The sequence below is a fragment of the Dysidea avara genome, chromosome 13 (genome assembly GCF_963678975.1).
Source record: "Dysidea avara chromosome 13, odDysAvar1.4, whole genome shotgun sequence".
Lineage (NCBI taxonomy): Eukaryota > Metazoa > Porifera > Demospongiae > Dictyoceratida > Dysideidae > Dysidea > Dysidea avara.
This window is the reverse complement of record NC_089284.1, coordinates 10,211,612-10,233,394: the sequence shown is the minus strand read 5'-3', so window position 1 is coordinate 10,233,394 and position 21,783 is coordinate 10,211,612. Positions and strand designations below refer to the sequence as shown.

The 21,783-nt window shown below is 37.1% G+C and overlaps 1 protein-coding gene across 1 annotated transcript in view; it reads left to right on the top strand.

Annotated features, from left to right (window-relative positions):
• LOC136243594 (polyubiquitin-like) overlaps nt 1–21,029 on the top strand; it is a 44,852-nt gene extending 23,823 nt beyond the window's left edge. The window contains exons 3-6 of the mRNA XM_066035135.1: nt 12,982–13,209; nt 13,882–14,094; nt 18,427–18,657; nt 19,292–21,029. Of these exons, the coding sequence (XP_065891207.1) occupies nt 12,982–13,209; nt 13,882–14,094; nt 18,427–18,657; nt 19,292–20,505 (1,886 nt within the window). The 3' untranslated portion in view covers nt 20,506–21,029. The remainder of the gene's footprint in view (nt 1–12,981; nt 13,210–13,881; nt 14,095–18,426; nt 18,658–19,291) is intronic.
• The last annotated feature ends 754 nt before the right edge of the window (nt 21,030–21,783 follow it).

Genomic DNA, 21,783 nt, shown 5'->3' with positions numbered 1-21,783 from the left:
ACAATTATATCAGAGTATACATAACTCTATATATCTGCCCAGTTATTATATTGTAGGGTCCATAGTTGTCTCAGATCTGCTTATATTATTATCACATCAATCAATCGATGCATAGTAATTACAGCCTACTGTATGTACGCATTGAGCTGAGCCCTCAAAAATAGAAACTCATTTGTAGTATTGACTTACCCACTAATCATTCAAATGCCTGACACATTATTTATAGCCAAAGTTTTCACCATACATTATAGGAAGCCATAAAAGTATATAGCCTATTAACCTTTCCTTAACTGTCGGTGGAAGCACTTGTTTGCTCTCGACATCTTTGTTGTCATCACCAACCATCTTGGTTGGTTGAAACGTTGAGAAAATATCCTCTTTCATTTTTAGCTGTTTTCTCAGGGTTCAGCTCAATTTGTTTGCGGTCTGACCCACACAGCTAGAACAAGCCAGCTATGAGGCTCTGGCCTACACAAGTATAGTATATAATCTCAGGAAGCTACTATGGCATGGGAGATTCCTGTCTAAAATTATGATTGTAATTATATACGTTTACAATGACTTAGCTATACACGAACTTACCCGGCAATTTGCTGGGAGAATAGCGTGATGCATTCAGTGCCATTAGGTTTCATATCCATTCCGAGAGGCATACATTCAGCAACAACTCGCAGCTGATTCGGCTCCACTTGTCACGCACAGATTTCAACTAGACTAGCTATATCACCAACCTACTGCTTCAGCAAGAACAGTTAAGACTGTAGCCTCAACTTTGCCGGTTCTTATTTATGTGAAACATCACGCGAGATATCATGTGAGTCCTTGCAGGAATTTGAACATTATTTTCAGTTTAAATGAATCTTCTCTTAGCAAGTCACTTTTAGTAGCGCTTCTAAACACTGAACTTGGAAGCGTTTGCTACTAATTTAGCTAGCTAATCTGTTGCTGAAGCTGTTATTATGCATGCGTGCATGCAGTGTCTCCTATGTAATATAATACCTAACTGTATGTTCTCTATTCAACAAAAAGTAGTGATATCCTGTGTCAAAAACAACCCAGCTGTAAAAAAAGGCGAGGCCAAGAATGCACAAGTACATGTTGATGGAGTAACCAAAACACATGATATCAAAATCTGGCCAAGAAAGCATTTACAGTATAGGCACTTTTGTGCATTCATTTTCTATATACTTCACTTTATCACATCCAGCTGGCTGTACATGTGTGCTTGCAATATAAACAATACTACTGAGATGATAAAAGATATTACACTACATTGTTACCAAAATTAATTTAACTAAAAATTTACTTCTACTTGGCCATCTTTTTGCACTACATATTAAAATAAAAAGATGGCCAAGTAGAAAGTAATTGTAAATTTTTAGTTAAATTAATTTTGGTAACAATGCAGTGTAATCATCTTTTATCATCTCAGTAGTATTGTTTATATTGCAAGCACACATGTACAGCTAGCTGGATGTGATAATGTGAAGCATATAGAAAATGAATGCACAAAAGTGCCTATACTTTAAATGCTTTCTTGGCCAGATTTTGATATCATGTGTTTTGGTTACTCCATGAACATGTACTTGTGCATTCTTGGCCTCGCCTTTTTTTACAGCTGGGCTGTTTTTGGCACAGGTATATATTACAATTCATGATTCTGAGTAATGTAACACGCTACTTTTGGAAATGCAGTAATATAACTTTAAGTTACTTTTGGAAACTATAATTCGTTATTAGTAACGAAAAAGTAATATTATTACGTAACGAGTAGCTAGACAAACGAAAAGTAACAAGTAACTTGACCGCGAGGTAACAAGTGATATTATAAGTAACGATGAACAAGTAACACATTATAAATAAATTTTACTGCCAATTATCCATTCTACTATAATTAATCACCTTAATCCATTAACCTTTCATCTATAATGGTGCTCAGGTGTTGCAGGAACGTGTAACTGGTATGCATCATGTGACTGCATGTGGTTTATATGTTAACTTTAAATTAGCTGTCTTAATAAAAAAGTAACTTAGCATGAATATAGATTAATAACTTAATATTTGTAGCTAATATTATTAAGTTAGTAACTTAATATGTAATATTATTAAGTTACTCTTTATTCTAAGTAATATGTATTATACTGATATAAAAGTATTATGTAATATGTAATATATTACTTTCATGAAGTAACTTCCCCAACTCTGGGGACCAGCACCATAGATCTTACTTATGTATATAAATGCAAGCTTTCCACTGCAAGTTCATGTGGTAGCAATATATGTTCTTGTTGTAAACGTGGATTAAAGTGTGTTGCAGTATGTGGCAATTGTAGGGGAAAGAGTAGTAGGAAACTGTATACAATGGTTGTGACAGTCATTTTTGTTTAGAATATAATGCATTTTTGTTAGTCACAATTGACCAGATTTGCAAAAAATGGGTGAGCCAAATGCATCCAATGGTGAGATCATATTTTAGTGTTCAAGATGCATATTAAAACTTTCTTCAAATATTACGTGATTGTGTTGCTCACTGTTGATCAAATTTCAAGTTAAGACCATTTTCCAATATGAAGTTATGAGTCATCAAAGTTTGGTAAATTGGATGTGTGGAAGATCCCAGTCATATACGTCTCAATACTAAATTGGCCATAAAATTTTTCCCCAAAGCAAATTTTGGATATGTTATTCCATGAAAATTTGCTTTCTGATGACAGCTCTCTTTGAATTTTTTTAGACTATCATAGATTACTTTTGGTGCATTCTCAGGTACCTGAGAATGTGATATGCTGCTGCAGAATTTTTTGCATTTTAGACTCTTGTAAATTGCTTCTGACAGGAGCTCATAAGAGTGCCGAAGGCACAAAGGAGTGTGAACTGGTTGTGTGGTAACAGTACTGAAATTCAAAATTACCTTATATGGAATACCACTAATAGTGTTGAAACCTCACCAACCACTCAGGCCACCCTACACGCCTGCTTAGAGGGCTTCTGTCATTATTACACTTATTAAACAAATTCACTAGTAGCTGTGCAGCAGAGATAAGCAGTACCAGTCATGGATCAACAGTTTTAGACCATTTGCTAGGTTGGTTAGCAACACTTCTCCTCTCGTTACTGTCTCACATGCCATCACTGTCTCCCATTGCTATAGTTATTGATACAAGAACTGCTGCATTGCAAATGTTTCTTATTAATTGCTTATGTAACGAAATCACCAACAGGTGGCCTGTGGATTCGTGGTGTTCCAAATAAGACAATATTTCACTATAGAGATCCCATTAGTTTGGGTAAGTAGAATTCTAGGAAAACGGGAGCAGAAAGCGGAAATGGGAACAGAAAGCAGAAACAACCAGGTCATCATGCCATTATAAAGGTTGGATTTTATCGCACAATGCTCCTTTGTAGCATTGTTGGATTCTTCCGCTAAAATGATTGAAACACTCTAATAGAGAAGTCACCTGTAGTAAAATACTCTAATAGAGCAGTCAAAAATGTTTTGTTAGTTATCCCACCAGAGACCACATTGATGGCCTGTGAATTGATGGGCTATAGCTGTCATAGATTAGTAAGTCATCAACATTGAAAGTTAGCTACTCCTTTGAAACCATAAATTTTTAGAATATTCAACTATTAAACATTAAAATAATACTGATATGAAAACTGAGATTCACAAAGTACTCTAGTTAACTGGCAGTGCCTATTATAGGCTTCGAAAATTGCACCTATACTGCTTCCAGATAAGAAGTCATATGCATGCAACACTGGTATACTTGTCAAACTGAAATTGGCTCCAAGATCCCCATGACTGCTTATATAGCCCTTTAGTCTCCTCATTGGAGCCATGCACCTACACATACTTCAGCTGCCAAATGCCCATCATGTGACATTTTCATGAGGTTGTAGGTACGACTTCCCTCATCTATATGTAGTTACTGTCAGTTAATTAGAATCCTTTTGTAAATTTTTAATTATATGCTATATTGATATAAATTTATGGTTTCAAGGGAGTAGCTAACTTTTAATGTTGATGAGTTGATGACTCAGCTAGTCTATATACCTAATCTATGACAGCTATAGCCTATCAATTCACAGGCCATCAATGTAGGTCTCTGGTGGGATAGGCAACAAAACATTTTTGACTGCTCTATTAGAGTATTTTACTACAGGTGACTGCTCTATTAGAGTGTTTCAATCATTTTAGCAGAAGAGTCCAACAATGCTGTAAATAAGCGTTGTGCGATAAAATCCAACCTTTATAATGGCATTATGACCTTTTTAGGCATTTTCTGCTGATTGTTCCTGTTTCCGCTTTCCGTTCCCGTTTTTCTAGAATTCTACTTACCCCATTAGTTTTACACTCCTTGTGCCTTCAACACTTATAAGCTCCTGTTTCTGAATGTGCCACTCCAGAAAAATTAGTATAATCATAACTCCTTGTCGTCCTGATATAGTAATTCAACTAATGCAGTTGTGCTGTTAGGCCTTCTGGTATACAGGCTCTGCCTTTACCAAGTACTTTAATCATAATTTGGAATCTGTAAGAGATCAAAAGCAGACCAAAGAAGATTACTTACAACAGATTTTATCGGAACTGGATAAAATTGGGAACTCCTTGTTACTATAATACCATCAAAGTTAGTGTTCTTGGCCATTATTTACTATCATCACTGTCCTCATTGTATAATGCTCTAGGCTATATTCAACAAGCTACGGCAATCTCGCGATCTCAATGTAGAAATTTACTCGATGAAGCTGCTGGATTATCTATTACTGCATCTAGAAGAATTTTTCTAGCAAGGAACTGGTCAATAGAAGCATAGGACTATTTGTTTATTCGCTGTTTTTTTTGTTGTTATTGTTGTTGTTGTTGTTTTTTGTGTGTTTTGTTGTAATTTCACCCCTTACCACGTCCACCTTATGGTCTTCCATGTTGTGGTCACATGTACCCAAGGACACACCACACTTTCAGTTACTGTATAATATACGTATGCATTATTTTCATCATCATTGATGGTTCTCTCCTTGTGTTAATGTTGGTTTCTCAGTGAGGTGACTTTGGTGCTTACAATATCCATCTGCTGATGGTGATTGGGTTTGGTAAGTGCACAGGTTCCCGGAGTCTTACTGTGGCAATCACAAGTTCCTGAATCTTAATTTTCATTTCATGTGCTTTAGCTTTTTTGCCTTCCTAAACCACCTCAGTATTTCCTTATCCACATTATAATGGCTTGGGGGGTGAATTTTGTTACTACATGTACTAGTGCCATAGAAAGGCTATTCCTTTTGAAGAGCCTATCCCTCCCAAGCCACCTTTTCTACTTGCATAGAGAATCAATCACACCAAGTACAATAATTAATACAGAAAAACTAAAGGTGAATCTTAAATTAGCTGCTACATGAGTACATGAAGAGTTAGGTATGGTGGGCAAGCAGTTTTGTTAGCTCAGCAAGTTTGGATGGAGATGTCCGGATATATTGTTGGTATGCAGAACTTCGCCATCTTCCTAACATCTGAATGTGGGTATCTGAAATTCCAGCATCTTTTGCTGTGGTGCCGGCTCCGATTCAAAAGCTATGAGTGTTGTAGTCTGTTGCTGGTAATCCTATTTCACCCAGCAAATTGGATAGTAAGGTATGAAACCCTTGGCGTGTCAATGGTTTGTTGTCAGCAGTTTGCTTTGGTGCCTCTAGTGACCATGTAAGGGAGTATAGCTTTTAATGGGCAATCATCTGTGTCTGTTTTGCCTAGGCACAATCGAACGCCTTTGTGGAATGGGTCAGTCTTGGACTGCTTTATCTGAACTTGAACTACAGATGGGGAGGGGAGTCTCTGGAGTCTATTGACAAGTCTTCATAGGAAAGGTGTACTGATGGGTTGTAATCTTGCATAGATAGGACAGTGAACTCGCTGCATCTCAGGAACCCAAAGAAGGCAATACAGCAGGCTGCCCACAAACGTATATTGTCAAAGTTGTGTGCCTCCTGGAGAAGTGCAATTTTAAAGCGTCTCATTAGCTGGATGGTGATTGGCAGTCTCGAACGTGGTGGGGATTGGCTTGCTTCAGTTCGCTTTATACTACATAGCACTTGTTCCAATCTTGGCTTTAATTGACTGGCGAAAATTTGATGATGCCCTGTGGCCACATGGAGGTTATGGAGAGCTGACAGGTAAACTTTAATTGTGGAATAGACCAGGCCTTCGTTGACCAGGTGTGCCACAAATAACAATAATATGTGTTCAGTCGATGGCAGTGGCAAACAATGGAGCTGATGGCAGAATGAGTGATAACGTGCCTGTCCAGTGCTGTACAATCTCTGTGTTGACAATGCTAGACCTTGATAGTAGTACCTATGAATGCTATTCTGCAAGTTGGTGATATCTAGTGTAGATAGATTGCTGCTTGTATGTGGGAGGGTTTCTGGCACCTGTGATAGGTAAGTGAGGAAATGTACAAATGAATGATGAATGTACTAATGAATGATGACATAACAAATGCATTACAATCCATATTATGATTATATATCAAAACATACACATAATGTTGTGATTGTTAATTTATAGCTGTTACAATATGGGGAAAAGAGTTTACTGTGTTTTGTTTGGTGTCATATAAGCTGTTTTGAGCTCAATGTCTACGGATGGTAAGCTTAAACAACTTTCTAAAGCTAGGTGATCTCCTGATAATGCTAGGAGCTGTTGGAGTTGTGGAGGCACAGGAGTTGCAATTGGAGAGGCTTGTGGGCTTAGATGAAAGAAAGACTGCAGGTTATCACAGGATATATGGTCTGCAATGTCATTCTGGCAGCCTGTGATGTGCTTGCACAATAATGATATGTCGTAGTATGCTGTAAAAAACCATAGGCATCTAAGGAGGTGCATCACATTGCTTTCCTTTGCTGTTCCTTTGTTGACACTAACCACAACACTACTATTGTTGCATTGAAACAAAACCATGTGGTCAGGTAGTTGTGGATCCCACACTGCACAGCTGAGTACGATGGGCACTAGTTCCTTAGCCGTGATTGAGATGGGGAACCATTCTGATGGCCACTGCCACTGAAGCCATTGTGTACTAAAGCATGTACCTCAACCCCACAATCCTGATGCATCAGTGTAAATAGTGAAATCAGGAGATGTATCTGAGATATAGCGGAGTAAGCTAAGGCCATTCCAGTTCTGAAGAAATACATGCCACCATGCCAGATCCGAGCGGAAATCCCTTTTGAGTCGTGTAAAGTAGTACATCCTTTTGAGTTTTTCCGCAGCTGCATACATGCGTGAGACAAATGTCCTCCCACCTCTAACAATCTTGGTTGTATGCTGCAGTAATCCCACTAGTGATAAGATCTCTCTCTTCCTAGCCTTTCTTTTGTGGAGCCAGTTGTATACCGAGTGGCAAATTCTATTAAGTTTATCATCTGGGAGATGGGCCTCCATCTTCTCAGTGTTAATAGTAATCCCTAGGAAGCACAGTGATGTTGTTGGTCCTACCACCTTCTCTGTTGCAAGGGGAACTCCCAGCTGCGTACAAATTTGCTGAATAATGTCTAGATTCTGTTGACACACTCCTGAGAACGGGGGGGGGGGGGGCATGGTCAGAAAATCATCAAGATAATGGAGGACCTCAGATACTCCCTGCTGCTTCAGTACCCATGCCAGTAGGTCAGCCAAAATGTTGAATAACCGTGGTGCTGAGCGTGGGCCAAATGGGAGGCATGTATCAATATAAACACCATCAGTCCAAGACATACCTAGTAGGTGGCGATCCATTGAGTGAACAGGTATCAGTCTGAATGCACTCTGGATGTCTATTTTAGTTAGCGTAGTGTCTTTTCCAAGCCTGAGGATCTCCTGGATACCATTGTCAATTATTATATATTTTGATGGAACTAAGATTCTTTGGAATGCTGTCATTCACGCTGAATCCCACTGGGTGGGACAGATTGACAATGAGTCTCCATTTACCTGGTTGGTGGGACTTAGGTATTACTCCAAAATGACATATCTGTGTTACCAGCTTAAATGAATAGTTGAGTGGTCCTATCAGTCTTCCCATGTGTACCTCAGTCTACAAGTACTCCTGGACTATGCTCGGGTGTGAGAGAGCACCTTCTAGGTTTTTCTGTGCTGACTTCAATTGCCGGTTGTGATAATTAAACCGTATTCTGAAACCTTCTGTGATTCCCCTCAAAAAGAATTGAACTAACTCTTGATGTGGGTATGTCCTCAGGTAGATAGACCAAGCAGGTACCTTGAGGGGAGTTGTCACTCTGCAGGCTTCTGGTGGAACTAACACAATATTAGTCGATGTACACTGGGTCAGACTTTTCCATTGGGGTAACCAGTCCTGATAATTAATAGCGGACATGGGGACAGCTGTCATATCTGGCTCCAATGAGAGTTGTTCAGCCTCAGCTTCTATAAGTGAAATAATTAATAAGATTGGTAAATCTATGTCTGTTGTATTTCTTCTCCCAGAGTACCAAATTATGTACTTAGGCAGGAAGCACATACATGTAATTCAGTAATATAATTCGTTAACACATTAGTGTAATTCGTTAACTATCAGTAAAGCAACCATGTACAGATAGCACAAATGTGTGAAGGGCCTAAATACAATTGATAGGCTAAAAATAAGAGAAACAAATGATGTCTAAACTTAAATCACAATGTAGTCATAGTCACCATGCCAATGTAGATGGAGTCTAATAAGGCCTTTGGTTAACTGGTCCACGGTTGGGGTGATTTTTTTGGGTTTGATATGGACAGAATCTGGCTTTATGTCCTTTATCTAAGACACCAGGATTGTGGATGCAATATGCATAGGAATGTTCAAATGGGAAAAAGACAACCAGGATACTGGTAATTGTTCCATGCCAGACAAATTCTGCATTTATGTTGGCCACATTCAGGACTGTAGGTAGTAGAGCCATCACATGGGCTTCGATCTGTGGGCTGAATGATTGATGAACCGGAGTCAGGAGCCCAAGCACAGTTGGTTGAGGAGTGACTGAAACTAAAATAGTGCTTGCAATGAGGAGCCATTCTCTTTCCACCAAACACCGCATGCCACAAGGAGCCATCTATAGTGGCCATGTACCCAGCGAGTTTGCAGCTGCATGCTGTCGGAAGACCCTATCGTACCCTTGCCAACCATCACCTTCATATGCCATACTTATTAGGAGTATTAAAAACTGGTATCCTAACAGGTCTGGTACTTGCTGGGGTTGCTTCCAGTTTAGGATAGATATGTAAATTGCAAAACAGCGTGCCCACTCTAGGATATTGGTGACATTATGTCGCTTTGTCTTGGTTGGTCTCGGACTATCTTCATTGTTGAGAACTCCCATATGATCACTGAGTAGCTCAGACATATCAATGAAGTTCCCAGCTTCAATTTTTTCTATGAGCTTTTGTGAAACTGGAGGAACCAGGGAGAAGCTTAGTGCCAAAAACTGTCTAGTTCCAGCAAGAGCAGGATGTATCAGGGGTAGTCTACTGCTAGATGTAGGATCCATGAGTTGCCCAGTTACTGCAACTTGTTGTAGAGCACGTGGAGAAGGAATCATATTTAGTGCTATTAGGAAGGAGCAGAGGAAAATGGAGTGGTTGGTTATAATGACTTGCAAATGTCACGTTAATACGATGAAACTAAAGGTATTACATATTACATAGACAATTTATGACAAGCACAGTACCAACTACCAGTACCCTCAGAACAATAAAGGTAAACACGTATATGTATATTATATACGTAGGTACCTTCATGCATATGCTGCCTACAGCCCTGTAGCAAATTGTCTATGTAGCAATAGCTCAATTGCCAGCATACTGGTGCTAAACCAGAAGGAGAGGGTGAAATTTGACCAGGCAGTTAACACATAATAGGAATGAACAAAACTTGTCATCTGTATTTACCCCTCCTAGTATGACTTGCAATATCAGTAAATTAATTATAACAACACATACCTCGCACAATTAAATCACAACTCAACATGGCAATTAAGCTTACACAGCTAATATTGTAAATAACCATACCTGGGAGATAGGGAGCTCATTACAACTAGTAGCATGTACAGTCACAGGAGGGGTAGAGGTAACAGGTAGGGAAATTGGTAGCGAGCAGGTGTGTCCAGTACTGACAGCTGGAGTGGGTCCAGTACTAACAGCCGGGGTAGGTCCGCCTGTAGAGTGAGAGGGCCTCCGAAAGGCACCAGCAAGTTGTACTATTCCAGGAATGTCCTGCCACGTCAAGTATTCTAGGGTGGGGGTCCAGGTTGAGGAGAATCTTCACTCCGTAAAGGGTCACCACTCTGTGAAGTATTATTGGTCCGCGAAGAGTCACTATTCTGTAACAGGTTACCATCCTCAGATTAAGCTGAAGTGGCATTCCTGTTCTTCCTTGGTTTCTTTGTGCGGCCTGATGAAGCCGGGGATTGGTTTTGGCTGAAAGAACATTGACGTTTCAACCATTGCAGAGGCATGATGATTCAATTAAAAGAAAGTCACAAGCAAGACTACAAGTCAACCAACTCTTGACACTTAACAGCGTGGCTTGTGTTGAGGGTGAGCATGCACACAGTTCCAATACATACACATGCACGGGATCCCTGATACTGCTGCTCCGTACTAGTTGCAGATGCACAACCATTAACATAGTTTAAGGTCTTAAACTTCATTTTTAGACTCTCATAAATTGTTTCTGGTGTATATACCTGAAAATAATATGCCGTTCCAGGAATATTTTGCATTTTAGACTCCTCAAATTTTTGCATTTTTGACTCTTGTAGATTGTCTTGAGGCACTTTCATTTAAACTACTGCTTAAAATTTAAAGAGGGCAAGCTCTTTCCCCCCCCCCCCCAAAAAAATAATGAAACCCTGGTTGTAAAACTGTACTATGTATAATCATATAGTGTATTTCTACCAATTGTAAATCGCTGTTACAGCGACTAGCCAGATAGTGGAGTTGAAAGCCTTGACAATAATGGCCACTTCATTTTATGGCCACAATATTGAGATTTTCAGCAGTAATGGACCTTATCCGCAATGACATCAAAGCACAAATTGGCAGCCGATAGTGTGGACACTTTTGTACAGAAGCTATTGGGAGAGATGGAGAGTCGCTATGTTAATGTTTACATACTGCAGCAAAGGGCAAGGCGAGGCATACATACTTAATTACAAGGCAAATGCGTGTGGTTTTGTATAGATAGCAAACTTAAGTCTGGTTTTGTCTGGTGAGACTATTTTGTATCGCCACATCACACTAACTAGCTTTTTACCTTTATTATTCAATAGTTCCATGTCGTGAAATCTGCAAACAAAGTTCATTTTAGTGATTGCATATGAAGTGCCCAGACTAAACACGGCCATTTTGTCAATTGTGATGTCATTGTGGATAAGGTCTATAGGGCCACCTTATTAATAGGCCACTTTTCATGGGTCACATAGGTGGCCCTATACGACATTAACATTATTTCAGCCATTTCTTGATTACTGCAGTCTTATGAAGACCAGTCTAAATTCATCTATATATAACTTCCAAACAAGTTTTAATACATAAACAATATCATGTACCATAACTGCATTCTGTGTACATTATATTATGTAACGATCATCAGGCTGCAGGTTTGATTTCTGCACTGTTCAATATCGCTTAGGCCTGAGGCGTGCTTTTTTACCAGCTGCAGCAGCTACAATGCATACATCATAGACTTACCTTTGTGTCCCATTTCTTTCTCCACTACTGTGTACGTAGGTGTTGATTCTCAGTAGTATATCATTACGGGATTTAGTGCATGTCCATGAGATTACAGAGTCACTTCTTGTATGATGTTCTTTGTTTGTTACACTGTATTACAGGTGGAACATACGTAGCTGAAAACAAAGCAGAATGGCCACTTTACTTTTCAGTAATTTGTTGTCAGAGCACATGTTTAGTTGCATACTTAATTTTCAAATATTTTTTTTTGTAATTATTTATATATCTAGCTCAATTTTTTCCATGTATATGCTGGTTCACCAGCCATACACTGTATTACATAAGTAGTAACAAACAAGTATAGAAATTTTACATTTGAGTAGAAAAATCATAGAAGTAAAAGTAATAAAACAAAGGAAGCCATATACACATGCAGTTATACTAGTTGACATTTAATGTCTGCCTCAGTGCTTGAAATCAAAAATTGAAATACTCTAATAAAGCATTCAGCCAGTCTAATGGGAAGATTACATTTAGCAGGGGTGTATTTATGAGGTTTATGAAACCCTTTCTGAAATTTTAACTTATAGGCTTTCAGCAGGAATACTGGACTATCATAGCTTGGCAACAGAAGCACACAGAACAAATGGGAACAGAGCAGTATAGCTACAGTATAATAGGAAACTTACATTGATTCTTCAAAAGCTAGTGGATTAAGGGAGAATAAGGGGTATGTATTTACAATCAAGATACTCTGTCAGATGTATTCTAATAGAGCAATCAAAAGTACTCTAATAGAACTTTCACAGTGGAACATACTTTTAAATGGCAATATCAATGTAAGACTTAGTACACCTGTAACTTGAAATTTAAGGCAGGAGTTGAATTTATCATTCAATTGGACAATTTGGATATGCATTTGTGTGATTATTGTCAATGCCTGACCAGCCATAATCCATTAAAATTACACATAGGACTTTAAAGGAACCAAGCATATTATTATAGTGTATAGTTTAAATCGCGACTTTTGAAGCAACTGGGGGCTGCGCCCACACACCCCTACACCTATAAATCACTGAAAACTATCTTGGATACACCCCTTTAGCATTTCTTACCTGTAAATAGCTTACTCTGTAGCAACAAATTGTCTAAAATATCAAGTATCTCAGCACTTTTAATGTCTGTTTTTTTGTTGTTGTTGTATAAGAGTCAATCACAGAGGCATTAAAATTTTGATAATATCCTATAAATTAATTATGCATTGTTGTTAATAACAGCTACGCAAATATTTGTCAAGACACTAACTGGGAAGACCATTACTTTGGAGGTGGAGCGTTCAGATACAATAGAAAATGTAAAGGCCATAATTCAAGCCAAAGAAGGTATACCACCTGATCAACAGAGACTAATCTTTGCAAGAAAACAATTGGAAGATGGACATACAATATCTGACTACAATATTCAGAAAGAATCAACACTTCACTTGGTATTACCATTAAGAGATGGTTAGTAATTACTAAACATGACATGTATTGTATGTGGTCATAAAAGATAGTGGCATTTTGGTAATTACAACCCGACATATTTACGGTACATACGGGTACATGACGTTACAGATGTGTTAAAACTAGATTAGGAGTTACAATGTATAGACAAATCTAGACTAAAGAGTGCATGTAAGCTTATTGTCAGGTATTGAAGGTGGTAACCAAGAAATGGCTGAAATGATGTTAATGTCAATTAATTATTAATATTAGCAGTACTGCAGCCATTTCTTGGATACCAACTTTGATATTATCTTTCAAAAGGAACCATTTTAAGGCCACACCGCTTTTTACAGCTTGGTTGCTTTAGTCTAACCTGTTGTATGCGTATGGAAATCTGAAAGTTGGGTTATGGATGGATTTAGGGCTTGAATTTTTATCCTGAATCTCCAAGATTAAATTCCTGCTTTTTTCCTTCTTTGATGAAATACTTTTTGTCATGTTGTATATTTTCCTATCTATTATCATACTCAAAATAAAATGCTTGAAAATTTTATTACAGATTCCTATGTAATTGTGTTCTTTAGTTCAAAGACTACAGTGCATTGAATGCCATGATATAAATAAAGCTGTGTTTTACTGCAAACTTAATATAGCTATAAATAATGGAAATAACAAATGTAATCTTTTCAGATTTGGCAATATATGTTAAATTACCATGTGGACAGACCAGATCTGTTGGGGTGTGTCACTCAGATACAATAGAAAATGTAAAGAATAGAATTCAAGAAATGGAAGGTGTACCGCCTGATCAACAGCGGCTGTTCTTTAACAGAAAAGAACTGGAAGAGGGACCTACTTTAGCTGATTATAATATCCAGAAAGAATCGATCCTGGAACTGAAAGGTTAGTATGTAACACTGCTTACATGTCGAACAGTATCAGACATTTTATATTGTAAATACCGTATTCTTATAATTATGACCTGATCTGCAAGAATCCCACCTGAACGCAATAATATTAGTGCAATAAGTGAAATTCATGCAATAAAACATCTGCAATTTGTATGAATGCCTATTTTGTATGACATACCCCAATGCAATAAAACTATTCTAATGCAACACTAAGACGATTTATTTTGAACCCAATGGGATATCAGTCCAATACACCGAATTGTAGGGGAAATTGTAAACAGCTGAAATTGGAAACTGAAACTGAAAATATACTGAAAAACTAAAATTGGCATATTAACAGGTACCTCTTAACAAAGACCACCTCTGTAATAGACCACCTCTGTAATAAAACCACCTCTATAATGAGACCACCTCATTATAGCAGCAATGTCAAGTAGGTCCAACAAATAACGCTAAGGGGTATACTCATAATGTAATAAATCAATCAGTACTTAAAAATGACAGCTGCAGGGTTGTACAAAAGGATATACTATCTTACCATGCCAAGACCTTAATCAAAGTCCATGGCCATGTCACAAATGAAAATGGAGCAATTGCATGTATAATTTACTCTGCTGTTACTGGATTTGATAATGGATTTCTCATGAATTGTGCATGATTTAGGAGTTGCATAGTTACAAGATCAAAATTAATGATCTTGGACTTTATGTCTTGATAATAGTTAGGCACTCTTAATAGGCATCTTCAAAGATTTTAAATTTTGAGGCTACATTAATAATTACTGAGGCGCAGGTAATTATTGACATCACCTCAGGTTTTTAAATTCTCGAAGACGCCTATTATGAGTGTCTAACAATTACCAAGACACAAAGTCCAAGATCATTAATTTAACTATGCAACTCCTACATAGAGTTGGGGAAGTTACCTTTTCAAAGTAATATATTACATATTAAATAATACTTTCTATACAATGAAATATATTACAGTTACATATTACATATTAAGTTACTTGTGAAATGTAATATTAGCTGTAAATATTAAACAAGTAACTTCATGTACTTTAATATTATGAATTAAATTAACACTTCAGCATGTATGCATGCAAGCCACATGTTTTCACACAGACAGTGGGCATTAATAGCAATGGTCTATGTAGTCACGTGGTACACATCAGTCCAATGGACCAGGCAGCATCTTTTAATATAGGTGAAAGGTTAATGCATGGATTGAGGTAATGGATCATTAAGTAGTTTAATGGATAGTAAATAGTAGTATGAAAGCCATTTGTAATGCATTACTGGCTCATTGTTACTCATAGCATTACTTGTTACATCACGCTTATCGCTACTCGCTACTCGTTACCTTGTTTGTTACATAATATTATTACTTTGTTCGTTACTAGTAATGAGTTAATAGTTTCCAAAAGTAACTTAAGTTATATTACATGCATTTCGCAAAGTAACGCGTTATATTACTTCAACTCGCAAATTGTAATATATATTACATAACGCATTATATTATGTAACGCATTACCCCATCTCTGCTCCTAAATCATGCACAATTCATCATGTGAGAAATCCATTATCAAATCCAGTATCAGCAGAGTAAAGGGACATTGGAAACAGCTGAAATTGAAAACTAAAACTAAACAACTGAAACTGAAAAACTAAAGTTAGTCAAAACTTCATATTAACAGATATCTCTTAACAAAGACCACCTCTACCACCCGTATAATAAGACCGCCTTGAATAAGACCACCTCATTATAGTAGTTATGTCAAGTAAGTCCAACAAATATGACTAAGGTGTACTCATAATGTAATCAGTTAGTATTTAAAAGTTAAAATGACAGCTGCAGGGTTATACAAAAGGATATACTATCTTACCATGCCAAGACCTAAAGTCCATGGTCATTTCACAAATGAAAATGGAACAATTGCTTGCATAATTTACTCTGGGGCAATTGGAAACAGTGGAATGGAAACCGGAAACAGAAAGTGGAAATGGAAAACGGAAATGGTTAAATCGTCATATAAATGTACCCTAGAGTAAAACCCTTGTATAGTGGCCACCACCTCTTAAAGACTACCTTCTTATAAAGACCACCTTTATAGAAAGACCACTTTGTAATTAGATCTCAATGACCTTATAAGACCACTTCATGATCACTTTTATAAAAGACCACTCTCTTTACAAAGCCCACCTATCCACATTGTATTTATTTATTTATTTTATTTTTATTAGTTTAACCAAAAGGTAAGGTGAATACAAAAGGCAAATATGCCTATATGAGTACCACCTACAAAAACAATACAATACAAAACCAAACAACTAAGGATACATTACAAAGACAATTACAGTACATTGAAATAAAAGCCTACATTAAAAACATACATGACTTAATCAGAAACAAAAAGAAAATTGTATAACATCGTTCCAAAAATCTTATCAAAACAGCTAGGTGAGCTAAAAAATACTACACTCTTAAGGTCATCATCATCTCTTTATGAGACCTCATTTTTTTGTTGATACAGTAGGTTGTAGTGTAGCTAGCCACATTTCACTTGCATGGACTAAGGACTTGGCACATTCTGGTACAAACTAAGCAATAATGGTAGATGACTTGAGTGAAGTGTGGACCAAAACATGGGAGATGGCATTGACCTCTTTCTATGAGTCATGAAATACATGTTTGAAGCTTATCAAATATTGCCCATGTAAAGAGGTGGTCTTTATAAAAGGTGACCACGAAGTGGCCTTACCTATCTTTAGAACCCAATTACAACATATTCTTTGTATATAGAAGTGGTCTTTGTACAGAGGTGGTATTTAAAAGTGACACTAAGTGAGGTTTTACCCTAGGACTGTAAGAGCCTAGCTGCTTTGATAAAGTCATAGAATACATGCTTGGAATCTTAGCTATTATTACAATGTGAAAGGTGGTCTTTGTAAAGAGGGTGGTCTTTCAACAGACCATGAAACGATCTTATAAGGTCAGCTATCTTTGAGATCTAATTACAATGTGGTCTTTGTATGGAGGTGGTATTTATAAGAAGGTGGTCTTTAAGAGGTGGTCACTAAACAAGGGTTTTGCTCTAGGGTACATTTATATGACGATTAGACCATTTCTGTTTTCCATTTCCACTTTCCGTTTCTGGTTTCCATTTCCACTGTTTCCAATTGCCCTATTGTTATTGTATTGTGATAGAAAATATTGCAATATATCAACATATCGATATATTGTTGCACCCCTAGTTATCAGCTATGTACATATGCTTACAATCCTACATAATGTGAGGTGTTTGTGCATTTAATCTTAACTGTTGGAGGCGTGGTGTGAAATTATGGTTGATTCCCTTCTTATTCATATATGACAGGAAAAAACTGTAATAATTTTACCAGGGGTGTTTTGCATCACTCCAAAGGCATGTTTGGACATAGTTATACCTAACCAATACTGCCAAGTCATCATAAAGGGAAAAAAGGCTGGTTTGGTTTTTTGGCACGAAAATGCTAACCCTGATCCCTGCTTTGAATAAACACAGCTCTCCAATAAATGTCTGCTGCAATTATAGTTTTTAGCAATATTGTGCTGTGTTATAATGACAAAGTGTTTAAGCTGTGTTGAGTTAAGTTATTTGCTATTGCATAGCTGTTTATTTTCTTGTTGCTCTCCATTGTTGGTGACTAATTGGGAAAATGTTCATATACTAAACTACCGTAAATCAGATATTTTAGTATCAAAAAATTTCTGTCGCTGGCTGTATTGACGAAAATTAAAACAACAAATTATTGTGAGCTATACGAATAATTTACACATACTAATATTAACATATAGTTATTCTGTCAAAAATTTTTGTCAATTGTGCCAGTGACAAAACATGTTGCATCAAAATTTTAATAGATGAAAATTTTCTACACCAAAATTTTCTGAATTATGGTAGCTATAATTCAACATACATGCATTACTGCATGTGTTTAGAAGTTAATTAAAAATGATTATAAATTATAGGAAACAAGTCTAATGTGAGTGAAATAGTTATTATCTTTTAAGGCCACACTCCTTTTCTTCACCATACTGTACTTCACTATACTGTACTTCACTGAGAAAATCTTGATGAATTTGACAATGAAATAAATTAAACATTTATTTCATCAAACCTTGATTAGCACCTTTAAAAAATTATTTTCGTGATTTTTGATAGCATTTAATTTTTCAGTACTGATGAAGTGCCTTTTGCCATATTTCCTGTTGTATATGCTACAGAATTTTTGTATACATGTATGCAGCATGTATAATAATGTGCATGTTTCTTGCATTACAGTGGGAATACAGATACTTGTTAAAACACTGACTGGAAAGACCATTAGTTTATGGGTAAAGCCATCAGATACAATACAAGATGTGAAGGCCAAAATAAAAGATGGAAATGATATACCACCCGATAAGCAAATGTTGATCTTTCGGGGACAGCAATTAAATGATGGACATACACTATCTGAGTACAATATTGTAATGAAGTCTGAAATCCATGTGATAGTAAGAGAACGCAAAGGTGAGGACAATTTCATAAGTACTGGAATGGTTTAGAGGTTTTATTCAAAAGTTTAGTGCTCTGATTATCACTTGACACAATCACTGTATGTCCTGCTTTCTTCAAATATTCACCACATGCCCTACTACAGTGGGAATAACAGCCAGCGCTACTTTATAAATATTGGCTTATACCTGCCACTGGTTTTCCCATTTGCAAAAGATCCTCATTGCAGACCTTCACATAATATTCTTCTGTAATTTGCTACTCTGTTCCTCTTGTATTTTTACAATTATAATTGGTACCACTTGTGTCCTTTTCCCAGGAGTGGTAGTTATTTATGACAAGCTTAAAAAATAACCTCTTAGTTGTTTATTGTTGCAAGATGAAACATAAATGTAATGGTAACTACGTACAGGAGGAATTGCTATATAATTTGGGCTGTCTTGAGGTGACCTGCATGTACACTGCAGGAAGTGTCCAGATAAGTCTCTTCTGTAGTTAGTCAACAGAAAGGGCACATGGCATGATTTCAACCATGTATGCAAATGAATGTGTACTACTCATTTATATGTGTATCATTGATATGTCAGGGTGATTATTTAATTTCCAGTGACTAAATTGATCAGACATATTAACTCTCAATGTTTTATAGATGTACTTTTCCACTTGTGCGAGCTTATAACTGAGTTAGCTGAAAAATCAGATGAGATCCAAAATCAGCAAAGTCAAATTCTGCAAACACAGGAGGGTAAATTACAATCACAAGAAAGTCAGTTACAAAAACAGCGAGAGCAAATGGAGGTACAGGTTGAGGTGTTCCATCATCAACTACAAGAGCTTAAAATGCAGACACAAGAGCTTAAAATACAGGCACAAGAACCTGGCAGTGTTGTTGAACTACAAGAAGACCTTGCCACAGAGAAACAACAAAGTGCAGTACTCCAAGAGAAGCTGCAGCAAGTACAGCAAGAACTACAAACAGAAAGGGAGACCTCCCAAGAACTGCAAGCAAAATGTCACTATTTGGAGAACACAGTCATTGCTGGTCTTATCCAGAGAATGGAGACACTTGAAGTTGCTGTTCAAGCAGTAGAGCGACTGTGGGTAGTGTCACGAGATGAAGTACACCTCAGTAACACCATCCTAGGAACTGGAGGATGGGGTTATGTTACTGTAGCCACCTACAGAAGACGCAGAGTAGCTGCGAAGTGTCTCCACAGAGGCATAGCTTCTCATTACAACAAAGATCAGTTTGAGAGAGAAATTCGAATATCTGCCCGATGCCGTCATCATAATCTGCTGGAGTTTATTGGAGCAGTCCCTGATAATCCAGCCATCATTCTCACTGAAATAATGGACACAAATTTGCGAGATGCTTTGGCTGACAGAAGAGCCACAACTAGCCAAATCCCTCCAATCAGTATGGATATAGCTCAAGGTTTACTATACTTGCACAGTATTCAGCCACACCCCATTATTCATCGTGATGTCAGTGCTCCCAATGTACTACTGAAAGCTGATGGTAATGGTTGGGTAGCTAAACTATCTGATCTTGGCTCTGCTCAGTTTGCCCACATTGCACAAACCCTTGGTCCTGGCGCTATCATATATGCTGCCCCAGAAGTTACACAAAGAGATTCTGCTCATCAACAAACAGTGAAGATAGACGTATACAGTTATGGAGTACTACTTATTGAGATGTTAACCAGAAGGATGCCTACTGAAAGTATCGATGTTCTGTTGAGGTCTGTTCAGTCAAGGTGGCCTCACTATATGCCCCTCATTACCAGCTGTACTAATGTTGATCCTAACAAGAGACCATCAATACAACAAGTGATTGAACAGTTGGGTGTAGTGCAGACTTAAACTAACACTTACTGAAATTTTAGTCTCAGACTTGTATACATGCATGTACACAATTTCTAGATTCAATGTATTTAGGAACTGCATACATTCACCACGTGAAAGAATACGTTAGTGACTTTTGATACAGTTCTAAAACTATTACATGTGTATAATGCTTGTCTTTTAAAACAGACTATAGACAAGCCATGATGCATGTGTACACTAAAACTGCTGTCATCTAACAATGCTTTCTCAAGGCTGTTAAAATGACAAGTAATCTCCACCACTCAGTGCATGTGTGTTCCCATGGATCATGTTTTTGCAGGCAAATCCTCAAGGAGTAAACATATCACCTTCTTAGTACCCTCAGTGTGACAACATCATTATTTAAATATATATAGACTACCATGGTGGCTACATCCCACAAGATGTTCTGTTGCATGGGTGGTGTATGTGTACATGAGGAAGGAATTCAGTACATAGGTAACCTACTAACCTCTGAAATGATACAACAGTGTCACGAGCACAGATAATTTATATTATGTTGCAACATAATTATCTGTGGTCACGATTATGTTGCAACATAATTATCTGTGGTCACGAGGCTGGAGGAAAAGGTTAGAGAGTGTCAGTAAACAAAAACTCTTAGAACAGACATAGGCCAAATAAATGGCACTTTTGAATTTTACTACCTAATCCAGCTAAAATCAACAATGCAGACATTCTGGTAGTTAGCATACTTGCTGTACCATGTTTTTATTATTATCAAGAGTTTATATTGTGTACACTGAGAATATTAATTTTCTGTTGTATATATTATAGCTTAAGAGCAGAATTATAAGTTTATAACTATTATGGTGTGTAAATATTAGCTACTTAACTCATTCAATCTGTAATTTTATTAGTGTACATGTATTCAGACAAGTCACAATATTCTATAATAACCACTTGACAATGCAGAACTCAATCGACAACTATATATAACACATACAAACAAAATTAATGTATTAGATCTTACTTTCTTAAGCAATCACATTATTCTGTATAGCATTATTTATCAGTGGCATTATTCTGGATATATTACATGGTTATAATAATGCAATGTGGGAATCCCAGAAACTAAACCTATCGCTAGGGACGTGGCGATTATGCTGGCATAATTTCGGGTATAATAGGTATGTGTGGGAATCAGGAATTATGCTAGCATTTTTAAAATCTGCAGATTGCACAATTCTGTTTTAAAAGGTCGAAATACTCTAATAGAGCAGTCAGAAACTCTAATAGAACGATCACTGAATG